Here is a 25,085-nt window from a genome sequence, read left to right on the forward strand (position 1 = left end):
TGTCTAAAGAGAATCCATTTTTGATAAATTAGAACACAATGGGAACAGTGTGTATCTATAATATACATATAAAAAAGTCCAGTTTTAAACTATGAGCAAAACAGGTGCACAGACCACGTGTGATCACAGAACCCTGAAAACAGGAGGGCAGGGCGCGCCTGCCTTCTGCTCCAGCCGCTCCTCAGCCCTCGGCGCCCTGGGTGGGCGGCTCCTCGCCGGCCTCCGCCCGCCGGTGTCTTCGCATGTGCCTGTACTTGTCCACGTAGGCCTTCACCAGGTTGCCCACCTTCACGGGGTTGATCTCCCCGCTCTTGCTGTGGCAAATCTGGGGGAGGGGGGACAGTGACCCAGACATCCCTTCGCTCCCCACACGGTCATGGATCATGGGGACCAGGCCCTGGGGACGCTGGGAGGGGCGGCAGGCAGGCTGGCGCGCGTCTCCCGGCTCTGCCCACTTCACAGGGTGGCTGGCGGCCCTCCTGAGGCGACCTGGCACGTCCACCTCTAGGAGTCTCATTTTCCTAGCCGTGAGTGGGGTTAAACGTAGTGTTGCTTAACCTCTAACAACTGCTCACAAACAGCCACCTTTACACCCCAAGCACCTAAGCTACAGCGAGGGGGTGTGGGGTGTGGCCACGGAGCCCAGGGCGCTCAGGCCCCGCCCACCTCACAACCCAGGGCTCAGGCCCCGCCCCCGCCCCGCCCAGGGCCCTCAGACCCCGCCCCCGCCCCTCAGGCCCCGCTCACCTCACAACCCAGGGCTCAGGCCCCGCCCCCGCCCCGCCCAGGGCGCTCAGGCCCCGCCCGCCTCACAACCCAGGGCTCAGGCCCCGCCCCCCGCCCCTCAGGCCCCGCCCCGCCCAGGGCCCTCAGACCCCGCCCCCGCCCCCGCCCAGGGCCCTCAGGCCCCGCTCACCTCACAACCCAGGGCTCAGGCCCCGCCCCCGCCCCCGCCCAGGGTGCTCAGGCCCCGCCCCCGCCCCCGCCCAGGGCCCTCAGGCCCCGCTCACCTCACAACCCAGGGCTCAGGCCCCGCCCCCGCCCCCGCCCAGGGTGCTCAGGCCCCGCCCCGCCCAGGGCCCTCAGACCCCCGCCCCCGCCCCCGCCCAGGGCCCTCAGGCCCCGCCCACCTCACAACCCAGGGCTCAGGCCCCGCCCCCGCCCCGGGCCCTCAGGCCCCGCCCCCCGCCCCCGCCCAGGGCCCTCAGGCCCCGCCCACCTCACAACCCAGGGCTCAGGCCCCGCCCCCGCCCCGCCCAGGGCCCTCAGGCCCCGCCCCGCCCAGGGCCCTCAGACCCCGCCCCCGCCCAGGGCCCTCAGGCCCCGCCCACCTCACAACCCAGGGCTCAGGCCCCGCCCCCGCCCCGCCCAGGGCCCTCAGGCCCCGCCCCCCGCCCCGCCCCGGGCCCTCAGGCCCCGCCCCCGCCCCCGCCCAGGGCTCTGAGCCCCCGCCCACCTTCTGCACCGCCTTGCGCAGGATGTCCTTATACTCGTCCTTGGTCACCTCCCTCTTCTGGTAAAAGGGCTTGATGGCCAGCTTCACCTCCTCCACGGCCCGCTCCTGCACGTGCAGCTTCTTCATGTACTGGGGGCGAGGACACCGTGAAGGCTCAGCACCGGACTACCGGCCCGCGCCTGCCCCTGGGGGAAGGGCAGGGTCTCACCTCCTCATTCTTGGCCTTCTCTGGGGCCGGCCTGGGAGGAGCCGTCCTCTCCTCAGAGTCGTTGGTAGCAGTGGCGGCGGCAGCGTGGCCGGCTGGCTCTGAGGCTGCAGTCGGGATGGTGGACACTGGGGCCAGGCTCTGGGCTGCCCCGCAGCCTGGGAGGGGCTGGCTCCCCTGGAGGAGGAACTGGACTGCGGGCTGGCTGATAGGTGCATATGGTGGGATGCCTGATGGCAGGGCTGGGCCGGGGGGCAGGCTGGGGCTCTGTACCTGGGCGAGAACACAAGCCTGCTCAGCCTCTACACACTCACTACCCTGTGCCCTCAACCCCCACTTCTGAACCCGAAGAGCCCAGGCAGCAAAGGGCTGGTGCCTGCAGGCCTCAGCCCCAGCCCAGCCCAGCCCGCGTAGCCTGGGTGCTAGGCCACATCCCTCCAGCCCAGGGGCCCACCTGAGAGGGGTCAGTTGGGGGGAAGCCAGGCTCTGGAAGCACATAAGCAGGGGCAGGCAGCGCAGAGAAGGGTGCCTGATGGAGCCCAGCCATGGGGCCCACGTCGTCAGATTCCCAGACTCCTTCCCGAGGCTTCTGTGGCCTGTGAAGTGGTGTCCCTGGGGGCCAACATACGGGGGTGGGTGTACTGGGGCCCTCCAGGCCACAAGACTGCCTCCTGGCTAAAAAATTCCAGAAAAGCGTCCCGGAGCAAGGACCCCAGGGCAGGTGCTGCCATCCCACCCCCAACGACCAAGGCGGCCTGGGAGTCACCCGAGGATCACTCCCCGCCCCCCAAAGCGCCTACTCACACAGGCCTCTGTCATCGGCCGGGGCCCCGCACTCCGCCTCCTGGAGATTCCAAGTGACCCTCTTCACCAGCGCCTTAGCTCGCAGCAGAGGGTTCTGAGAGGGGCCTTCCTCCTTCCCCACAGGCGTCCCGCCTGGGGCCTGGGCTCCCAGGGCGCAGGGCACTGCAGTGGGCTCGTCCGCTTCCTGCTGGAGCGGGCGCTTCTCCTGGGGGCCCTCGGCCCCAGGCGAGGGCTGAGCCACGTCTTCCCCGTGGATCCGGGACACCTCCCTCCGGATGACGGCCACCGCCAGGCTGGTGTCGTGCTGGGGGCCAGCTGGGGGCACGGTGGGCTTGGGCAGGAGGTCACGCTCCGGAGAGGAGTCCGTGCTCTCCGGGGAGGGCGGGGAGCTCATATCATCAATCTGCATGAAGATGGTGTCACTGGAAAAGTCCTCAAAGAGGTGCCCCGCCTCCACAGAGTCGCCGTAGTCCACATCCTCCGCTGGATACTCGGCCAGCACCTCCGGGACTGGGGCGGCCTTGTCAACTGCGGGCCCTTCTGGTAAGCCGTCTGCTCCCGCTGAGGATGGGGGCCTAGCTGGGGACCTGGCCGGGGTCTCCCTGTCTGGCCTGGGCTCCCCCTGGGGAGGGGGTGCTGCAGAAGCCTCTTTCGGGGCCAACTTCCGCTCAGGAGAGTGGGGGTGTGGCCGCGGGCGCTTCTCCCGGGACCGAGGCCGCCGGTGCGCCCGGGGCCTGTGTTCCGGGCTGGCGGACCTGGACCTTCGCCGCCGCCTCTCGCGGGAGCCGCGCCGGTCTCTCGGCCGCCCCCTCCTCTCCCTGGGGTGCCTGGGCGGGGAGCACTCCCTTCCCCGAGACCTGGACCCTGACCGGCGCCTCTTCTTCCTGCGGCCCTCGCGCTGCTCGTGGGATGAGCTCCCAGAGCGGGAGCGGGACCTCCGCCGGCTGTGGCCCCAGGAGCCTCTGCCCCGCTCCCTGCTCTTGTCTTTCGTCTTCTTCCGCTTGGCGCGCTCGCGGCTGCTGGAGCGCTCGCTGGATGACCTGCGGCCCCGGGCCTTGGGCCGGTGTCTCTTGTGCTGGTCCTCGCCTGCTGGCGGCGAGGCAGACCTGGAACTCCGGTCTCCTGAGCAGGATGAGCGGGAGCCTGAGCGGCCGGCCCGCTGCTCCCTGGTGACCACCCTCGGCTGGGGGCCTTTCTTCCGGCTGCGGGAGCTGGAGCGGGAGCGGGAGCGGGAGGGGGAGCGCAGCTCCACGACCCTGTGGGTGGTCGCAGGCGGGGCGTCAGGGCTGGGCGGCGTGTCGGGCTCCACCACAGTCACGCAGGTCACTGTCCGGCCCTCAGAGCCGAAGAAGGAGCTGTGGGGAGGCAGCTCCTCATCGCCCCAGGGCTCCGGTGGGGACGGCCGCTGTGCCTGTGCGCAGGGCTCCTCGTCCTGGAGCTCAGACAGACTGGAGGGCCCCTGGGGGGGCTCCAGCTCCTTCCCCGCGCCGGTCTGCACTGTGTAGGAGGTGACGCAGCGCACGGGGGGCAGCGCTGGGGCCTTGGGGCTGTCGACAGAGATGGTCCGCGTGATCTCCGAGGGCAGGAGGCCCAGGTGCTCAGGGCTGCTGTTGGCGGAGCTGGAGTCGGAGCCCGTGGGGTTGAAGGGGTCATAGATCTCGCTCTTGAGCTGCTTCGTCTTCCTGACAGAGAAGAGGGGCGAGGGGCTCGCTCTCCTCTGCACCTTGCTGTCCACCGGCCGGAACGTGTTACAGAAGCCAGGGCTGAGCAGTCTGCCAGAAGGGGCTGTGTTCCCAGGAATGTTGATCCTGAAACTCTCAAAGGTGGAGCCAACAGCCTTCCCCCGGGCGGGCCCCAGTGGGCCAGGGGGCTGGGGGCCCCCCGCCGAGTGTGTGCTGGGCTCCTGCGCGCCCCGGTGACTGGGCTCACCCTCTACCCGGGCTCCGCAGCCCGGCTGTCCGGGGCCCTCCCTGCCTGTCAGCCGGCTGATGCAGGAGCTGGGGAGCTCGACGCCCTGCCTGCTAGCGGGGCCCTCGTCCCCCCGGCTGCCGTCTCTCCTGATCTTTGGTATCCTGGGGAGCTCGGAGATGTCTGTCCGCCTGGGAGCTGGTCTCAGGGCCTGGCCCGGCAACGTGCTCTTGGAGGGCGAGTCAGAGCCACTGTGTGAGGCCTTCGACGCTGCAGGCCCGAGAGGCAGCAAGTGCTTGCTGTCGCCGCTAACCCGGCTGTCCTCACTCTGCTTTACACCAGGTCTGCTCTCGGTGGACAAGGTCTGAGGCTGGCCCGACCGAGGGGTAACCGAGGAGTCCGGCTTCGCCGCTGCCCCCGACGTGAGTGCAGGGACACGGGCAGGGGCGGCCGTGCCGGGGCAGCTGGGCCCTGAGCTCTGCGGCCCGGTGCCCTCTGGCGCTCTGGACGGACCAGCTGAGTTCCGCTGAAAGGAGACTGGCACTGAAAGACAGGAAGGCCAAGCCGTCGGTCCCGCTGGCCCTGCAGGGGCTCACCTCCCCCGGGACGCCCTCCCAGCGCGGTGCGGTCTCCATGCCGGCTCGCTCAGCACTGCGGCGTGGGGGGCGGGGGCCGCAGGCTCTCCCCGCACTGTCTTTATGCTATTTGTGGGTCAGAACGGGCCTGGTGCCACTGACTGCAGCTGTGCGGCCTGGCCCGCCCTCTATGGCCAGAGGCACCCCAGCTCTGAGGCCCGCCGGGGCCCCCATCTGTGCAGAGGGCCCTGTGCTGGTCCCTGGGGCTGTGAGAGCAGGCAAGCAGCTGTGCCGCGGCGAGGAGGGCCTGTGGGCCGCCTGGAAACCCCACCACCAACTGTGCTACCAGCAAGCGACGGAAAGGCATCTTCAGCCTTCAGCACTGCTTGGGAGTAAACCCTAGGGTCGCTCGGTCGGCCACAAAACGCAGACCGCCTCCAGGACGTGTGGCCCTAAGCCCAGGTGTGTGGAGGGCAGCAGGAGGCCACGGGCACAGCTGCTTACCTGCCCTCTTGGCGCTGAGGGAGCCGTCGCGGTGGATGACGATGTCGGCACCGTTCATCATCAGAAGGGTCTGGCCAGACAGGATGCTCCCCAGCAGGTCAGGGCTGGGCTCTGCGTCCACGTCCGGCTGGGGGGCCACGTCAGGAGCACCCCTCCTGCAGGCAGGCCCCACTGTCTCAGCCCCTCCAGCCCCGGTGCCCCTCGTGCAGGCAGGGACCCCGAGAGAAGGGACCCCCACAGCAGCTCCCACTAACGGACGGCAGGGCGAGGGGGCGGACACGTGCGAGGCCCTTGGCCCCGGCTCCACCGACAGGCGGGGCGCGTGAGCAGTGGTACCTGGCTGGGCTGGGGGACCGCCAGCCAGGACAGAAGGCCGGCTCCTTGCCCAGCCCTGCGCTGTCCCCATGCCCCGCGCTGTCCCCGTGCCCCGCTCTGTCCCCGCGCCCGCTCTGTGCCCGCTCTGTCTCCGCTCTGTCCCCGTGCTCCACTCTGTCCCCGTGCCCCGCTCTGTCCCCGCACCCGCTCTGTGTCCGCTCTGTCCCCGCGCTGTCCCCGTGCCTGCGCTATCCCCGTGCTCCACTCTGTCCTCGTGCCCCGCTCTGTCCCCGCAGCTCCTCCTCACCCACGAGCCGGGAGAGGCCACAAGAGGTCTCAGGGTGCCGGGTGGCAGAGGGCCCACCCGCTGTGTAGTCCACTGTTCTCGCAGGCCTGGGGCCCACCTACACCCCATCCATCCCATCCTGCCCCCCAGGACACACCTGGAGAGCCCCATGGAGACGGGTCTGGCTACAGGCTGGTGGGAGCGCAGGGCTGACCGGGACAGAACCCTCCTCTTGGCGCTCAGAGGGGAAGCCGGGCTTGCAGACGCCTCTTCACTGCTGGGGAGGAACACAGGCCAAAGGGCAGGTGGCCCTGCGCGTCCAGGCCCAGGGAGCTCCCACCCACCCTCCACAGTGAGCGGCCCTCGGCAGGCTCTGTGACTCAACACCAAACCGGGGCCCTGTGCAGGGACCTTGTGTCAGCAGCTGCCCCGGCATCTAAGTCAGGAGGGACGGGGGCAGACACGCCAAGGGAGCACAGAGCTCTTTTCATTCACCACCTAATGGGGTCTGAGAGCTGCTCAGAGCAAGGAACTTCACAAACACAAACCCCGAGAGTGAGCCAGGCCCCAGCGGAAGTGGTGTGTCCCCCGGCCTGAGGGAGAGAGCCCAGCCACTCTGCACCCACCTGTCAAAGGGGTCCAGCTCATAGGGGTCTCCAAACAGGGAGAGGGAGGCTGCCCCGATGTCGGCACGCAACAGCCCCAGAGACGGGTCTGCAGGCTTGTACACGGAGGGGGTGCAGGCTCCATGGGCCGGCCTGCAGAGGCCCAGCGTCCGTGCAATGCGTGAACGGGCTGTAGCTTCATTCTGAACCCAGGGTCAGAGGGAGAAACGACAGGGCTGAGATCCGCGGCCTCTGGGAATGCCGGTTCAACTAGGAACCCACAGCACCAAACACGGGGCAGAGGGCCGGCCGCCCTGGAGCCTGAGGGGTGAACGTGCTCATCACACAAAGACCCCGCCCAGGCCTCACTCCACCCGCCTCACACCAGGTGCCTGCTACCCTGGGCACAAGCGCCGAACAGGTGGGGGGCCTGGCCCCACGGGCCCCCGTGGCTCCAGAAGCCACTCTGTGGTGCTCTGAACACACCTTGCTTCAGGCCTGTTTTCAGTCCACGCTGCAGAAATGTGCATCTTTTTCGGTGAGTCTCCAAGTAATTACAGAGACGCTTCTTCCGTGCCTCCCTCTGTCCCCCCACCGCACGGGCCCAAGAACCCACCTAGGGAGACCCCGCCCCGGCTACCTTTCTCTTCTGCACTTTCCTCTTCTTCACGCGACCTGGGCGTTTCTTCAGCCTCGCCCCCGAGCTCCTGCTCTTTGCAGGCGGCCTGGACAGGGCTCTCTTCCGTCCTGACGCTTTCCTCCGCCTTCCTGCCGAGAGCACGTTGACAGCGCTCGCTTCACTGTGTGCCCACCCCACTGTCCCCCAAGACTCAGCCAACCAACACCCGCCCACCCGGCCTGGGGCACTGCTCCCTGCTTCTTGTTACGGGCTTTCTACACGCTTCCCCCCGGGGGCGGAGGGCAGCGCACGGCGAGGACAGGGCAAGTCTGAGCTTACGCTGACCTCCAGATCTGACCACTGGAACCAGCAAGGAAACGGTTTTACACCACCACGGAACACTAAAGCAGAGGACGCGAGCCGCTCAGCAGCCTCGCCGAGGAGTGCCCCCAGAGGCTGGGGAACCGATGCGAGCCGCTCAGCGGCCTCGCTGAGGAATGTTCCCAGAGGCTGGGACTGGGGACGTCCCAATACATTTCCAGCAAACACATCCCGAGGATGACCCTGCACAGCCAGCAGCCACCTGGGTGCTCTGGGCGATGGCAGGAGCCCAGCAGCCACAGGGTGCCCCGAGGCCGCGCTGCCCCCGCAGCCCTGGAGCACTCAGGAACCTCGGCCCAGAAGCAGGTTCCAGGGAAGACAGAGGCCCACCCTCGTGACTGTGCGTACACCGAGCCTGGGCCCGGGCCCACGACGAGGCTGAGAGCCCTAGGCGATCTCCACAGGAACCGCCACAGCTCAGGGACCAGAACCAGTCAACACAGGAGCAGGCGGAAACCACGCTCCGCGACATGGCCCGTCAGGAGGGAGCCGCTCTGCCGTCTCCTCAGCGCCTCGCACGCCTGAACCAGCCGCGGGCCTCCAGCCGCCCAGGAGGTGAGATCTGCCCCCAGGAGACCTGCTTGCTCCACCCCGTCAGAGGACAAGGCCCGTGATAGGCAGCCCCAGCGCAGCACAGAGCTCTGCTCCAGCTCCACGTAAGCTGCTCTGAAATTCCACCATGTCTGTGACACAATCAGAACTCCCGATGCTGACAGGCTGCATCGCGAGGCTATGGAATTACCATTCATCCCCTCGGGTCTGACGACGGCCTCGGGGTTAAGTCAGAGGAAACACTCCCTCTCTTCCAGAAACACGCTGTGAGACACACTTAGGTATAAAACGAGGACGCGCTTCAAAGTAACGCAGGAGGGGAGGGGGACGCGGCCACACTGGCCGGGAGCGGCCAGGCCCCGGGGAGAAGGTGACAGGGCCCGTGTCCCTCAGCCCCCACAGCTGTGGCCACAGCTGCAGAGACGTGACAGCCAAGACGGGGAGGCCCGGGACACAGCAGGGGCGAGCAGACGGAGGGTGAGCTGCTGGGACTGAGATGTGAGGTCCTGGAGGTGAGCGGGGAGAGTCAGCAGGAAGACAGGCGAAGCGGAACCTCTCACCTGAGCCGGCAGCTCAGGGATCAGCGTGACCTCTGGGTGCAGAAAACCATGACCCACAGGTAGCCCTCAGGTCTCATCTCCACACCCCGCCTGTCCTCTGGGGAGGCCAGGAGCGCAGGAAGACGGGAGGAGCTGGGCAAGAACACAGCGCCGCTGCAGGCGCACACTGCCGCTGGAGGCGGGGTGGGCGCCTCTGACACGGCCCCTCCGCGCCAGCCAGCGCCCTCTCTACTGAGCCAGAGTGGCGGATACACCCACCCCCGGGGAAGGGTCCGCACAGCAGCTTCACCACAGAACCAGCCAGATGGCCGGCACAGGCCAAGAGACAAGCCAGGGCACGCGCCTCAACAGGAAAGAGAGGCGAACCTACACACCCGCCACATGGGCCCAGGCCACTGCTGGGGAGAAGCCAGGGCACACACTCGCCGCCTCCCGCGCAGCAGCCAAGGACGCAAAGACCGCGCCGACGGCAGCATGGCGGGCGCCCGGAGGGGCTGCGGGGGCAGGGCCCGGCTGGAAGGCCCGCCGGCCTCAGTGGGAGCCACGTGCCCGGTGTGGAAGCACCTGTCACGGCGAATGTGTCTCAGCAACACTGGCTTTTAGAAGACCACAGACTGTGAGCCACCCAACAAAACAGGAGCCCCCGTCTTCCGCTTCACACAAGCGGCCGAGCAGCAGGGCCAGCTCCTCTACGGAGCGGAATTCTGACCGGCAGATACCGACCGAAGGCGGGGCAGGAGCCGCCAGGGACGCTGACCTCCGGTGAAAGCCTCTCCCTGGGAGAGATGAACCGAACTTCCTGGGACAAAGTAACCAAGACGAACACAGAAAAGGCCCAGAAGGCGTGCACAGCACGGCAGCTGCACAGAGGCTGAATGACGTCAACAGCCCCGCCCAGGGCTGCATCGTCAGGCTGCCCGAGCCAAAGGAACAGCGCGAACCTCCACGAGGCCCCTGCGGGCTCTCCCCAACCCACGCGGGGAGGCTGGGTCACTCTGATGCACATTCGGGGTGCTGCCACGCCAACAGCCCCTCAACAGGGCGTTCAGAGGGACTAACCAGACCCAAACCCCAGGCCTGCAGGGCCTTGAACGCACTGGTCTGGCCGCCATGGAGACCAGGCCGCGCCACAGCAGGGACCGCGGGCAGCGGGAGCCGGGCACGCCTACCTCCTTTCCTCCTGCGGCGGGCGGGGGCACGCGGCCCAGGGCGCTGGTACACGGCTGTGCTGAGCCCGGCAGCCACGGCTTCAATGGTTTCATCCAGCAGAGAAGACATGAGGTACCTAGGGACACGCTGGACGGCGCAGGATGGCACGGTCGGGGGGCGGAGTCGCCTCAGACCTCGCGAGGGAGCCCGGGGACCCCGAGCCCCAGAAGCTGCAGCGACAGACAGCAGGCAGGCTGCGGGGGCTCCCGAGTACCCATGGGGAGCGGGGTCTGGGGAGGCCTCCCGAGGGGCAGGTCAGGCCCGAAGGCAGGAGGAGGAGCGCTCCTGGGCCTGAGGAGAGCGGACTGCAGGCCTCGGTGGCGGGTCCTGGGCCCAAGTCCACCGCCAAGTCCCTCAGCCCTCCGGGTCAGCACCACGGGCCCTGCGGGTGACAGCGCTGCCCAGTAGCCCCAGGGCCAGCTCTCCGCTGCTGCTGCCACCTCAGGCCCCCTCAGCGTCGCTCCCTGCACACAGCCAGCGTGGAGGGCCACAGGCACCCACCTGGAACCTCCTGGCCGTGGAGATCCGGTTCCGGTTCACCGTCGCTCGCACCCTCTCGCTCTGCCGCGTCCTGGCGATGGCCCGTGTCCTCCGCGTGCGGGGCCGAAGCCGGCTGGTGGTGGGCACCACGTCAGCCAAGAGCAGGGAGACCTCTTCTTCGCTCACGGGACCCACATCTTGGAAGAAAACACCCATGGCTGATGCGCTCCGCCACGCCCTGGCCCTGGCAGGGGGACTCGGGAACAGAAGGCAGGGGGCACCTGCCTGGCACCTGGGCCCTCAGAACCCCCCACTGACCAACCCCATGTCCAACGTGCCCTCCCGCTCTCGCACCGGAGTCCAACTGAAAGCCATCCCCGCCAGACAGCCTGGCGCCGCCTCCCTGGGCCGAGGTGCCCACCTCCACTGAAAGGTCTGGGCCGCCTGGGAGCAGGCAGCACGTTACCAGCGGCAGAAGCGTCCCCAGGGGCAGCACATTCCGGACAGAACCACTCGTCCACTGGGACCTCCTGGAGAGGGGGGTCCAAGCACTCCATGTGGTACCTGGGGGACAAGAGGGCGTCTGAGCCTCACGACAGTGCCCCCCACGTGGTGCTGTGCCCTTGTACCCCCATCCACGCTGGAGCCCTGACCCTGCAACGTAGCTGCGTCTGGAGACGGACCTGCAAGGGTGGTGAGGTTAAGTGAGCTCACCAGGGTGCACCCCAGGCCCCAGGACGGGCGTCTGAGAACAGAGAGGAGACACAGTACCCACCCCACCCTGACAGCAGCACCGGGGCCTGCCTGGGCTGCCTCGGAGGCCCCTCCCGAGGACATGGGGCAGGCGACTGTGCCTGGAGCTCGGTATCCCTGTCCGCACCCTTCCCCCAGGCATTCTGGGCGGCTGGACCTCCTCCACAGGCTTCGGGGCATCTCGGCCCAACAGCCGCTCAGCTCTCTGTGGGGCACGTACTATCTGGGGCCAAGAGGCTGGCAGCTGGAAGCTGGCACCTGTACGGGTGGTGCCCACTGTTTCTGGGAGGTGGTCTCCAAGGACATGTCATTAGGAGGTCCTTTCCCACCCACCACCACGGTGGTGGCCCCACGCCCCCCAGCCCTGAGGAGGAGCTACACCGGCACCAGTTCTGCCCGGAGACACCTGCCCCGTAGTGCTCCCTAGCTTGTCCTCAGGGGAGCAGTCGGGGAGGAGTCTCCAGTGCTGGCACCCTGGAGACTCCAGGCAGTACCTAGGCAGGTGGAAACCAGTGCCAACCCCACGCTGCACACCCAGGCCCGGGCTGGACTCCACTGCAAAGCCTCCTGCCGCTCCCAGCCCTGCCCTGTGTGAGGTCACAGCTGGATCCCCAGGCTGGACCTCACCCGAGCACCCAGTGGACAGATGCCACAGGCTGACCCCAAGCACCGGGGAGCACCCAGAACCCACATTAGATTCCAGCCTGAGAAACCCCCCGACGCAGTCAGTCTCAAGGGCACCACCCGACACGGAGAGGCGGAGTCTCACAGAAACCCCTCCAGCACTGAGCGCGCTCAACCGCGCTCTCACCGCCACCCCAGGATCTTGCAGCGGAGGCTGGCGGGGGGGACGGGGGCCCCTGCTGCCCAGTCTGCACCCACAGATCCCTCCACGGGGAAGAGAGCTGCAGGCTCAAGCCCAGGAGGCCCCCGTGGCCGCTCAAGGGGGCCTGTAGCACTCACACGCCTACAGCAACGACCCCCCCCGCCTCCCGGCGACGGCGGCACAGCCCTGACCTGGACAGGTCCCCATTCCCGAACACCGTTCAGTCAAACACAGAGAGGGGGCGTCCCCGGTGGTTCAGGGACCATTTCACTGCCAGAGACTGGGTTCAACCCCCGGTTGGGTAACTAAGGTGCCACAAGCCCCATGGTGCAGCCCCTACTCCCCCAAAGAGGTAAAAGCTTAAGGGAAAATTGAAGCTTGGCAAATGAATACCCTACTCAGGGCTCCCCAGTGTCCCAGCATCCGCGAGACCGCCAGAAAACGCACAGGCTGGTTTCAGGCTCAGGGAAGCCAGAGGCAAAGATGGTAACCGCGGCTACGCCAGAACCAGCCTCTCCTTCCCCTGTGTGTGGCCTCCCAGGCGGCGTCCAGCGGTCCCAGCCCCTTCCTGCACAGCCAGCCATACTGGGAAAGAGGACGCGGTCTGTCCCGCGTCCCACGGTCACGGTACGTGACAGCAAGATCCGTGGGCTGGACACCAGGGCCCGCTTCTGCCCTCCAGATCCAGAGTGACAACAGGCAAAGCGTGACTCCCCCAGACATGGCTGAGCTCCGGGCCTGCCCAGGGGCAGGCACAGCGCAGGCAGACCTCCGGGGCTGCCACTGGACACAGATGCGGGTGAGGAAGGAAGGAGGTCCGTGTTCTCAGCGGTGTGAACCCCAAGGGGGACAGGGAGGCAGGCGGAGATGCGGTCAGGCCCTGAGAGAGGGCCCTGCTGCCTTGGGGCAGGGCGACGGCAGCAAGCGGGCCCTGGAGGGTGGCCCCAGCAGTCTGCGCTGCCCCACGGGCACCAGTCCTTCAGGGCCCATGCTGCCCCAGGGTGAGGGGCGCGCTTGGCGGGAAGCAGGAGCCCCCACCGCGTGGACGGACGACAACCACAGGCTACCGCGGACACAGGACGGCTGGCAGCCCATCCTGCCCACCTGCCCTGCGGGAGAGGCTCCCACGCCTGGCCTTGCATGACGGGCAGGTCCCGCCCGTGTCCACCCTCGCCCGGCCGGCCCACACCCCCGTTTCCCACGTCTGCCCTCCGTCCTGAGGGGTACGGTGCACCCCTGTGAGCAGTCTCAGGAGATGGCTGGGAACGGGGAGGGTGTACACGGCAACAAGGGAGGCAGCCACGGGGAGGGTAGAGGGGATGGGGCGTGCGAGCTGAGGCCAGGCCGGCGGGGGCAGTGGCAGACGCTGGGGTTCAGATGACCTGTGGGGGGCTCACAGCGCCGAGCACAACCGGGCAGGCCTGTAGGGGCGGCTCGCGGAGCAGTGGCCCACAGGCTCCCCTCTAGCATGTCCCAATAGCGCAGGGCCAGGAGAGCCGAGGGCGGGCGTCTTCCTCGCTGCTGGGGGCTCTGCAGTGAGGAAGGTCCCGGGGGTCCCAACTCAGAGTCAGGCCCGACGAGACAGGGAGGGGCTCACCCAGCGTCGCAGCCGTCACAGAGCAGCAGCCGGTCCTCCCTGTCACTCCGGCCACACACCTCACAGAAGGTCGGGTCTTCATCCTCGTTCTCCCCGAGCTGGGCGCTCTCCACTGGAATCTGGGGACGAGAATGCGCTGAGCACACAGCAGGCAGGGCCCAAGCCCCAGGGCCATCCGTGTCGCTCTACACCGACCCAGAGCGGACTCGCTCGCACGGTTTCCGTGGGCCCAGGGGCTCTGAAGTAACACGCACGCGGTTTTAACGTTTTCTAACTATTTCAAGACAGCAAGCCCCAAGAAAGAAACGACTCAACGGAGAACACGGTGTGCGCTGCAGAAGGGCCCCAGGGCAGAGGAACAACGAGCCAGCCAAGCCCACGGGCGGCGCTGCAGAGCGGGGAGGCGGCGGGCAGACAGGGACCCAGGCCTCGAGCGGCTGCCGCCCCTCGACGGCCACTACTGCTCCCCACAGTGCCGCCAGCAGGCCCCATCTGCGGGGGGCGGGCCGTCTCGCTCTCCTGCCCCACGTCCCGCCCGAGGAGCAGCCTCTGCTCCTTCCTCCCCACCGTGCTCCCCAGCTTCGCTCCCACACCAGGCAGGCACTTGGGGCCTCCCCGCGCCTCCGGGCTCTCTGCCGGGTCCAGACCTGCTGGTGTGAGGGCCCTTGCACCACTTTCCCTCCCCAGAGGACGGCTCAGGGCCCGCCCTCACTCATAGCTACCCAAGCAGAGCTGGCCTGCGGGGAAACTGCCTGCGCTCCCGCGGCCTCTGGGGAGAACAGCAGAAGGCAGGCGGGCACAGGAGGGCATCCCTGGCAGGATGGGGCCGCGTCGCCCACACAGACTCAGGGAAACCTGTGTGCCCAGAGCGGAGTCCCCACTGCCTCTGGCTCCAGAGTGAAGAGCAGGCCTCTGGCTGCAAGCAGCCCACTGAGAAGATGTGCAGCCAGGCTGAGCACGCCATCCTCCCCGGCAGCACCCTGAGGCTTGCGAGGACCTCCCTGACCAGGGCTGAACCAGGGCCAGACCGTGCAAGCAGGGAGTCCCAACCACCAGGCCACCAGGGAATGCCTTCTGAGACCCTCTCACGCTGCTGCTCAACAAAAGGAGGCCTGCAGAGGCCCCAGCAGCGAGGAATATGCCCGCCCTCAGCTCTCCTGGCCCTGCCCTGTGCCTTCAGAAGTCTGGTCCCGAGAGCTGGCCTCCTCTCCCAAGTCTGGGGTCCACCCTGGCCTCCCCGCCGTGGCTGCTGTGGCTCAGGAAGGAAGCAGCTCGGAGATGCAGAAGAGGTGCGTGGAGGGGAGGGGAGGGAGTCAGGGATGGCTCTGACGCAGAGCCCATACTGGCCAGGCACACGGCACCACCACCAGCCGGGCTTCAAGCCCACAGCTGCAAATGGCACTTCAGCGGATTTCTAGAGCGCACGCAATCAACACTTCAGAAGAGCAAACCATCTTTCGAAGGTTTTCCCGTGAGACGGGGACCAATGTAATACACCTAAGAGGGCACCTACACTTACCTTCTTCAAGGTTTTACCACCAAATTGAGCTCGAATACAAATACATTTAAATATAGTTCGATCAACTGGACAGGAATTGGCGTTCTGTAAAAGAATAAAAACTGTGTTATAACCTTGAAGAATCAGTTACTGTTAACACCACCTCAAGACGATTCCTCTTAGAAGCCAAAAGTTCCTTTCACAAGAAACACAGTCGCTGACTCGGTGCTGGTGTGCACCAGGCCCCGTGCGAGGGCTGAGAGCACAGCTGAGTGGAAGAGAGAAGCCACGCTCCCGTGGTGCGGGGCAGCTCTCCTGGGGAGCCGACACAGGAACCGTCAGCGCCCAGGAAACAGGAGGCCGCGGGCGGCAGGCGTGCTGGGGGCTGGGCGGGCGGCCGGGCATGGATGAGGTGGCTCAGCGCTCGAGTCGCGGGGCCACTGCCACCCTCGCTGCGGAAGGGCAGGTGCAGTGCGGCCAGACCTGCCCCCGCTCCAGGGCCCACGGCCATGACGGAGGGAAGCGGGGCGCAGCGGGCGAGGCCGCGTCCTGAGGCACGGCCCGGGCCGGAGCTGCGGCCACTCGACCGTGGGCTCACGCCTCTTTGAGTTTTTTTCACAAAGTTCAGAAGGGGGGCGGGCAGTGCTTCCAGAGCTCACCCTGCAGTACTCACGACCCCCGTGTGCACTACTGCCGCGCTCACGAGTCAGGCTCCGTGTCTGTGAGCTGACCCCTCAGCACATGCCTACCAGCTAGCTTGGCCGGCAGGCTGCCCGGGGCCACCCGGGGTTTCTCGCCCATGACCACCCACCCTCGTTCTGTGCTGCCCAGAGTGAGCGTCACCAGCCACCCAAGGGCCCAGAACGGGGACAAAGCAGAGACCAGGCTCGGACGCCACCCAGGGTTCCAACCCCTGCCATCAAGCAGAGACCCAGACCCACCAGGGGCCGGCCAGGGGCTGGCCACCCACCCAGAGCCCAGCCCGAAGACACGCCACGCACCTTGGACCACTCCACGATGCAGTCGAGGCAGAAGTAGTGGGCGCAGTTCTCGGGCGTGCCCACGGCCTGCTCCCTGAAAGCATTGAGACAGATCGGGCAGCTCTCAGAGTCGTCGTCAGAATTAAACGCACCACCGCCTTCCAGCGTTCCCTGAGAATCCGCCGCTGCTGCCAATGTGTCCACGTCGTCACCATCTTCCTCAGAGTCCTCGGAACCTTCAGAGGCAAGGGTACAAGTCTGTGAACTGGCGCTCAGGAGGCGCGAGGCCCCAGCTGCACCTGGAGCTGAATCGGAACCCCCGCGGGAGGCAGGCGGCCCCCAGGGGTCAGCGGGCCTCTGGGCGCAGCGCAGCGGGCTCTGGAAGACACCTCACTCCAGCGGCACCTTCTCAAAGCTGTCAGGGAGCTGCCACCTTCGGGGAAGGCCTCTCCTCCAGGGCTCTCCTTTTTCTTTCCTCCGGACCAGAGGCCACAAATGCCTAACCAGGCAAGCTGCACACCACAGCCCTGATCAGCCTCTCAGTTTCCGAGGCAACTCAGCTCGCACTGCAGTCAGCGTGCGCTTGTTTTCTCTCCCCCCTGAACTCCAGTGAGCAAAGGTCCAAGTCACAGGGACACGAGACGCGGATGAGAGGCGCAGTGGGCAGGGTCCTCACACGCCCGAGACCCTGCTGTTACACGACATAATCACACGGGCTCTGGAAGAGCAGCTTCCTCTGGCCGCTTGTACAACCCAAGAGAACAAGAGGCCGACGCACCCTGTCCACCGAGGGGTGGCCTCCAGGACCTGAGCGAGAAGGAGATGGGGGCCCACCCAGGCAGAGATAGGACGAGAGCCCCACACTGTGGGGCCTGAAACCCGGCAACCAGCCAGACCTTGGGGGGGGACCCTGAGCCTAGACAGGAGTGGTGCCTCTGTGACTCGTTGACGTCAACTGGGCAAGACCTGCGCAGAGGACTGGCCACTGGTATCTGGACTACCGACTACACGGAGACACCAAGCGTGCTCTTCTCAGCTGCTGTGTTTGTGACAATCTGTCACAAAGCAAGAGAACTAAGCTGGGGTCCACAAAGTTCTGAGAGTGCTCTGGCTCAGATACGCGCCTGGCTGAGGCCAAGGGCGCAGCAGCAGGCGGAGCATAGGAACCGGGTGCTCTGGTTCTTCCTCCAGAATCCCAGACGACCAGGAGCTGAGCGGCAGGCAGAGAACCGGCGTCTGAGGCCACCAGACCCTGTGGTGCCCCGCCCCCGGAGGCCGCCCAGAGTCCCTGAGAGCTGCCAGCAGCGAGGCGCCGAGGCCGAGCCAGCAGCCCGCCCGCCCACCTTGTCCTGGGAGCCACGGGACCAGGTCCCAGACAGAAAAGGGCCCGGGAGGAGGGAGGTGCAGACACGGGTACGAGACCAGAGAGGCAGCTGGCGGCATGCCTACGAGCCCGGGCAAGGCGAGGGCAAGGGCTCCGTGAGCAGGGTAGGACCACATGGGGAAGAGCTGAGAGCAACCTGTGGGGAGGGGCGCGCAGAGCAGATCAGGAGGGTGCGTGCGCACCACCTGGACAGCTGGTGAGGCAGCAGGTCAGAGTCCTAAGTCCTCCTCTTTCATCCTGAGACCTGAACAGACGTTTCTACAGCTGAAACCTGAGCACACAGCAACACAAGCAGGTGACTTTCAGGGGCCAACACCACGGCAAGAAAAGCAAACGGGTAGAGAGCTGCACGCAAGGGGCTCAGCCGGCACGAGGCTGTGAGGATGCAGGTCGCTTCTCTGAAGGCAGGCCCTCCAAGCCGTCTAGGCTCTCACCAGCCAGAGATCCCCTGCTGCCCAGCCTGTTTCACAGACTGGCGCTGGAGACTGCAGGGTGTACACGGCGGGTCAGTGCCCCTCAGCTACAGCTGTGGCCTCCAGGTGCCTGGCCCCCACCGGCACTCCTCACTGCCCACGGGACTCCTGGGACTCGGCTCCATGGCAGCTGTCCCACCAGCACTCTCCCTGCCCCACATGCACCACCGCCCAGCTAGCCCTCCAGATCACAGCTAAGACCTGTCCTTCTGGAAGCTTCTCACCAACCCAGGACCAAAGAGCCCGAGCCCAGCCCCTTCTCGTGATGTCCCCTAACCACACCCTTGGCATCTATCCCCCTGAGCTAACTGCTTCTTTGCGCGCTGTCTCTGCCCCCTGCCCGTCTTCCAGCCCGCTGCACCCAGCCCGTCCACTGGCATCCACAGGCCCTCTGGCCTCTGCTCCAGGGCTGAACCGACAAGGACCTCACGTCCTCTGCCACCAAGCCCCAAGTCTATCTGCAGAAATGAGTGGAACAGCCCCGTCATGACCTGCAGATTCAGCCCAGAGCTGCCTGTGCCCGCAGAGAAGTCGCAGCCTAACTCTGGCATAACATGTCACCAATGCACACAGGGTTGCAAGCTCACGCTGCTCCTCCATAGGCACTGTCCCAAACATGAGGGGTTAGCTCTCTGGGACATTCTAACGCTCATATCCACAGAGCTCCAAGGACTGTGATAGACCAGGCGGATGCCTCAACATCCACACAGGTCCCAATGGCAGTGTTGGAAGGGAAGCCGTGGTGAGCCAAGCTCCCGAAGCCCAGCACCACACAGGGAGGGGCTGGGCAGGACAGTCTGGGGAGCCCACAGGCCACGCACAGGGCAGCCAGGAAGGCCAGGGAAGGCGGTACGGCGGGTGCTCGGCACGCGGGGCAGGACGTGCGCACGGCAAAGCTCCCGCACCTAAGTTCGGAGGTGCAGACTGACAGCCTTGTAGCAGTCGCTCCACGCCTCTGCCGGCTCCCTCGGGAGTTTGGGAACTAGGGCTCAGGCTACCCTTGTTCTGTAACGGGCTCCGGGCCCACCCTGCCCACAGGTCCGTCCAGCTGCACACGCTCCCTGCAAACACCCTCCAAGCTGCTCACTGCTCTCAGGCGCTTTACCCTCCTGCTCAAACCACCGCACAACTGCACTCATCTCACATGCTAGTAAAGTAATGCTCAAAACTCTCCAAGCCAGGCTTCAGCAATACGTGAACCGTGAACTTCCAGACGTTCAAGCTGGACTTAGAAAAGGCAGAGGAACCAGAGATTAAATTGCCAACATCCACTGGATCATAGAAAAAGCAAGACAGTTCCACAAAAACATCTATTTCTGCTTTATTGACTACGCCAAAGCCTTTGACTGTGGATCACAATAAACTGGAAAATTCTGAAAGAGATGGGAATACAGACCACCTGACCTGCCTCTTGAGAAACCTATATGCAGGTCAGGAAGCAACAGTTAGAACTAGACATGGAACAACAGACTGGTTCCAAATAGGAAAAGGAGTACGTCAAGGCTGTATACTGTCACCCTGCTTATTTAACTTCTATGCAGAGTACATCAGGAGAAACGCTGGGTTAGAAGCAGCACAAGCTGGAATCAAGATTGCCGGGAGAAATATCAATAACCTCAGATATACAGATGACACCACCCTTAAGGCAGAGAGTGAAGAGGAACTCAAAAGCCTCTTGATGAAAGTGAAAGAGGAGAATGAAAAAGTTGTCTTAAAGCTCAACATTCAGAAAACGAAGATCATGGCATCCGGTCCCATCACTTCATGGCAAATAGATGGGGAAACAGTGGAAATGGTGTCAGACTTTATTTTGGGGAGCTCCAAAATCACTGCAGATGGTGACTGCAGCCATGAAATTAAAAGACGCTTACTCCTTGGAAGGAAAGTTATCAGATGAGCCACAGGAAACCTAGGTAGCATATTGAAAAGCAGAGACATTATTTTGCCAACCAAGGTCTGTCTAGTCAAGGCTATGGTTTTTCCAGTAGTCATGTATGGATGTGAGAGTTGGACTGTGAAGAAAGCTGAGGGCCGAAGAATTGATGCGTTTGAACTGTGGTGTTGGAGAAGACTCTTGAGAGTCCCTTGAACTGCAAGGAGATCCAACCAGTCTATTCTAAAGGAGATCAGCCCTGGGATTTCTTTGGAAGGAATGATGCTAAAGCTGAAACTCCAGTACTTTGGACACCTCATGCGAAGAGCTGACTCACTGGAAAAGACTCTGATGCTGGGAGGGATTGGGGGCAGGAGGAGAAGCGGACGACCAAGGATGAGATGGCTGGATGGCATCACCGACTCGATGGACGTGAGTATTAGTGAACTCCAGGAGTTGGTGATGAACAGGGAGGCCTGGCGTGCTGCGATTCATGGGGTCGCAAGGAGTCCGACACGACTGAGCGACTGAACTGAACTGACTCTCCTGCTGCAACCAGACAAGAGACCTTCCCACTGTATCATCAGCCCAACCACATCAATGTGAGCCAGCTGCCCAGCTGAAGACAAAACTCACTGAAGGGGACTGCCAGAGGAGGCCACCGTGTCAGGCAATGTCATCCTGACAGCTCACAGCCTCCGCTGGCGGGTGTGCTGAAGGCTGTTTTGTGAACAGCAACCTCCGTCATGGCATGAAGAGACCCGGGGCCCCGAGGACGTCCGTGTTCTCACCAGATCCGTCCTCCAGGTCCCTGTCCGCGTCCTCCTCATCGCTGTGCTCGCTGCCAGAGTCGTCCTCGGAGGCGTCACTGTGGGCATCACTGCTTCCTTCTAGAGCGACAGGGAGAAACACAGGCCTGAGGGGCAGTGTCACAGCCGCGGCAGCGGAGAGCAGGGCTGGGGAGAAGGTGTGCGGGGCGTGCAGAGCACACCTGCCCACAGGGCTCCGGGCAGCACCCTGGCCCCGCGTCCGGGCAGCCAGGGTGAGGTGCGCGGGTGGAGGCTTCCGCAGGGTTTAAGAGCACATTTGTATCGACTATGTCAAAAACAAAGACCAGACCATGAGCTGCTCGAGCGCTCTAGGGGCAAAGCGTAAAGACTCACTCCCTGCTCTGGGCGGGGGGGCGGGGGGGGGGCAGCTCACCAGCACCGCTGGCCAGGCTGGCAGGACGGAGTCTTGGGCGGCCACTGGGCCCCGGGCTTCGGTCCACAAGCTCGTCCAGGCTCTCGTCATCCATCGCTGGACATGGGCGTTCAGCTCTGAAAGAAACGAGGGTCGAGTAAGTCCCCGCTGCCCCAGGCTTTGCGTTAAGCTACCCACCGAGAGCGAGCGACAATCGCTGCACGTCACAGGCCTGCGGACACGTGTCCCCCCGCAGCACAGCAGGCAGGGGTGGCTCAGAACTGTGCAGGCACCCACGAGCCTGGCTCCTGCTCACAGAGCCACACGCACGGCCAGACGCCAACTTACAGCAAGCCCAGCGTAGCCTCAGACCAGCCGTGTTCCTGTTCAGCCACCTGCCACACCTCGACACTCCCCGGGGACCCAAGGCCAGGCTCGAGGGAAACGGCACTTCACAAGCTGAGGCACAGCGGGGCTTTCAGCGGCAGGTGAGCGCCAGAATGTTCCAGTGCCAAGCTGGCCCTCTGCCCACACTTCCGTGGCATGTCCCCCTCAGCCACGGCTGGCCAGCCCAGCTCCACACACCTGCCTCCCACAAGAGGCCACGGGCACCAGCTGGGGCTCCTCTGACCTGGCCTCGACCCCTCCAGGAACACGGCCAAGTCAGCTGCCTACCCAGGAGCAGCACAGGGCCATGGGGAGCAGGGGCCGGGCTGCCGTGTCCACCGGCTCCTGGTCACCACCTGGGGGTGCCGAGCCTGCCTGCTCTGCAAGGCCACTGCCAGGGTAACGGCGAAGACCAAGACCGGTGACCTCCCCGACGTAAAGGGACACAGGCACCCTCCTGCACCAGGACCTCTGACTTTGGTCTCCAAACGAGGGCTCCTTTCCCATCAGGGCTACTCACTTCCCGGTGACCCTGAGGGGGGACCCCCCGCCGTGGCTCAGTGCGTTTCTGAGTCCAGTCTGCACATCTAAAGAGCAGGATTGGAGGGACGGAAGCAAAGCAAGAACCGGGGCAGGAGGTGAGGCGGACAGCAGCAAGCCGAGAAGTCAGGAGAGCCTCTTACTCCTGGACCCACACGCATCAGCTGGCACCCAGGGCAGGCACTGTCGCCACTGCCACGGTATAGATGCTCCTGAAGAATGGTCCCTGATGGGGCTGGGACCAGGATCACAGCCAGGGTGTCACACATCCCAGACAAAGCCCCAGGCTCTGGATGGGTGTCTTCTAAAACAGTGAAGGCATATTAACTTCACTAAATCGCCACCTGCCAAACGATGCGTCTGCCTGGAAACAGTCAACTGAGACTACGAACCCCCTAAAGTCACCACCTTTTCTCTACCTGGTACCCTAAGGTTGAGAAAATCAGTCAGTCCTGCTCAGCTAAGGGTCTGCACTCCCCTGCCTGGTGAGTCAGCAGCATGGCAGGGACCTTCGCTGTCTTCCACCCGAGCCCCGACCACAAGCACTGCTGGAGACACACGGGCCGTCGGACGAGGCGCTGCCGCTGCCCACCCAGGAGCGCGGCACCTTCCTGTGCGTGTGGCGGCAACTGGGCCACTGCAGGTGGACGACCTGTGAGCCTCAGGCTGCACCTGTGACCAGATTCCACAGCGCCATCGTGCGACACCTATCTACCGCACCTACCCTGCCCGAGCGCGTGCGGCACGGGCCCTGCACTGGGGACGCTCAGCCTATGAGTGGGGGGTCAGTGTTCACACCCAGGAAAGTACCAGGGCAAACTTCAGAAAATGTAACCCTCCAAGCAGACCACAGAGCACCCTCAGGGACAGTTCACTCGCACAAGTAACCCCTGGCTTCCCCCTCAGTGACTGAGACCGAGGCCTGCCTCAGAGAGCTGTCAGAAGAGGTCAGTGTGGCCATGATCGGGTCTGGCCCACGGGGACTTGCCAGGGACACCAGCTCTGGAGCGAGGCTGACTCCCTGTGTCCCTGCACATGTCCCTGTTCAGCCCCTCAAGCCTGTGCTCCACCATCACAGCCGGGGAGGAGACTTTCCAAAGGCCACCCAACACCCCTCTCCCTTCCCTGCACAGTCACACACAGTACCTTCCGGCAGCACCCACGGGGAAGAGCCCAGGAGTCTCCGAAGGTGCTTCCCAGACCAAGCAGCTGTGCAAACACTAAATAAGAGACCACCACTAGGGACCCTTCGCACCCCGTTTCTCCATGAGGAACGCTACACTCAAACACTGCGGGAATGTGACCCCAGCTCAGGACCCACCGGCCCCAGTGGCAGCCCCAGCTCAGATGTGCCTGCCCAGATCCACTATCCCCACCTCCGCTCGCATGCTCCAGACCAATGCCCGGGAAGCCGTTTCTGCAGGAGGCGCTGGGCCCCTCCCGGCTGCTGGCCGTCCCAGGCGGTGCCGGCAATGCTCTGTGGCTTTCCTGCCCAGTCTCCAAACTTGGGGGAGCCGGGGGACATTTAAACAAAAGTAGTATTTCCCTCTATTTTCAAATCCAGGGACTGAAAGCACCTTGTATCCCAACTAAGGAACCAAAAGGCCTTCCGCTGTGGTCATTGGCAGCTGCGCCGTGACCAGAACCTGGGTGCCCATCCCCAGGCCCTGAGCAAGGGTGTTAGGTCCAAAGGGCTCAAATCTCATTTTTCATTCATCGTCTGCCAGAGCAGCTACAAGACCTTGAAACTGTAAGCTGCAATACAAGTCAAAAAGCGAGAGCCCAACCTCCCCACCACCAAAAAAAAAAACAACAAACTAGAGTCCAGTAAGGTCTTGGCAGGGTTGAGAGAGACACCAAGAGTCCAATACAGGGGGCTGCTGGAAGAACCAAAGCCAGGCTGGCTCTGTCAGGGCCCTGCCACCGGCCTGGTGCAAAAGAAGAACCAGTTATTGTCATTCTGACTCAACATTCTTTCCGTAAGAAAAACACCAATGGTTCAGGGAGGGGGCAGGCGTGCTAAAGCCCAAGTCAAACCTCACTTCAGCCTTAGGTTCTGTCCAAGCGACCAATGGCCAAACCGTGGCTCACCAGCCGAGTACTATTCTGTTACAGAGGCAAGAAGAGTATAGCAACGCCGCCAAGTTGACAACGATGTAACACAAGCCTTGTTACAAAGAAAAAATTAAAAAAACATGGGCCAGGAATCAGGATCAGGGCTTAGGTTAACAACGGGCCCTGGCTCGGCATTCAGCAGCTGGGTGACGTTGGCAAGTTACTTAACGTCTCCGGACTCCAATCTACTCATCTGTAAAAACAGGAAGGCCAATACCTACTCCTGAGAGACTGCTATGAAGACTACGTGAGTTAAGGAACGGGAGACCATCCCAACAACCACACGGGCCTGTCGACACACAGGCGAAGCCAATGGAAGCAGAGACGACGAGGCGCTGGAGGCGAGTTAGCAAAGGGTCACACTCCGCTCTCGGAGCGGGGAGGGCGACAGCACAGGGGGCGGGTGCCACAGGGCGAGGCGGAGGGCTCCCCGCCTCCCGGGAACCCGCCTGCAGGCGGGCCGCCCGGCCTCTGCGCGAGGCCTCCAGCGCCCGAAGGAGGCCGCCGCCGCCCGTCAGCCCGGGGCCTGAGCAGCGCAGGCCTCGCACCGCCGGGCAGGCCTCAGACAAAGCGCGCGGCGCCCGGAGCGGCCCTGCGGCCGGGGCGCTACTGAAACCCGGGACGCCGCGGCCCGCACGTACCCGGAACCGTGCGCTCGTCGCCGCTGCCGCAGCCGCCGCCACACCAAGAGGCACAACTAGGCCGCCACCGCCACCGCCGCCGTCGCCTCCGCCGCGCGCTCCTTGACCCGGAAGTACATGGAGCCGGCTTCCGGGGCTTTCCCGCCCCGCCTGTTGGTGGGCACCATTGGGACGAGGGAGGGGAGGAAACGTCTGAGGTAGAGGAGGGCGCCTCTACCTAAGCTCAGGCATCTCGAGGCCTTGGAAACACCGTTTAATACGTTGTTGTCGTCCAGAAAGACTAGTTTACTGGGAGAACTTGAAGAGTCTAAGCCCCCGCCCGTCGGCTGTTCCGAGAGGTACTCCCCCATCTGGGAGGTGGTACAGTCCAATCCTTG

At 64.6% G+C, this 25,085-nt stretch overlaps 1 protein-coding gene across 7 annotated transcripts; it reads right to left on the bottom strand.

The window, feature by feature from the left end:
* Positions 1-24,823, bottom strand: PHRF1 (PHD and ring finger domains 1). Of its 7 annotated transcripts, none has more exons than XM_027959934.2 (18): positions 24,709-24,823; positions 21,047-21,162; positions 20,635-20,733; positions 16,135-16,349; positions 15,155-15,238; positions 13,636-13,754; positions 10,926-11,023; positions 10,481-10,656; positions 9,940-10,066; positions 7,299-7,426; positions 6,680-6,861; positions 6,211-6,327; positions 5,453-5,607; positions 2,466-4,916; positions 2,116-2,273; positions 1,665-1,934; positions 1,457-1,585; positions 1-325 (listed from the first exon to the last, which is right to left on the bottom strand). In XM_027959934.2, the coding sequence occupies exons 2-18, from the start codon at positions 21,138-21,140 to the stop codon at positions 182-184; spliced, it is 4,746 nt and encodes a 1,581-aa protein (XP_027815735.1). In that variant the 5' UTR covers positions 21,141-21,162; positions 24,709-24,823; the 3' UTR covers positions 1-181. The 7 variants fall into 7 exon arrangements, with proteins under 7 accessions (XP_027815735.1, XP_027815732.1, XP_027815733.1 ...); XM_027959931.2 differs by having other exon boundaries at positions 2,116-2,336; XM_027959932.2 differs by having other exon boundaries at positions 6,211-6,330.
* Between the last annotated feature and the right edge of the window lie 262 nt (positions 24,824-25,085).

This window comes from Ovis aries, chromosome 21 (genome assembly GCF_016772045.2).
Source record: "Ovis aries strain OAR_USU_Benz2616 breed Rambouillet chromosome 21, ARS-UI_Ramb_v3.0, whole genome shotgun sequence".
NCBI classification, from domain to species: domain Eukaryota; kingdom Metazoa; phylum Chordata; class Mammalia; order Artiodactyla; family Bovidae; genus Ovis; species Ovis aries.

Bases quoted from the DNA above. Each gene is read 5' to 3' on its own strand.
- PHRF1 (XM_042237765.1), bottom strand. From the start codon at position 21,140: ATGGATGACGAGAGCCTGGACGAGCTTGTGGACCGAAGCCCGGGGCCC. The intron at 13,755-15,154 runs GTAAGTGTAGGT...TCTCGTCCCCAG, and splicing joins GTGGTAAAACCTTGAAGAAG to ATTCCAGTGGAGAGCGCCCA. The intron at 4,917-5,452 runs GTAAGCAGCTGT...CCTGTCTTTCAG, and splicing joins CCTCAGCGCCAAGAGGGCAG to TGCCAGTCTCCTTTCAGCGG.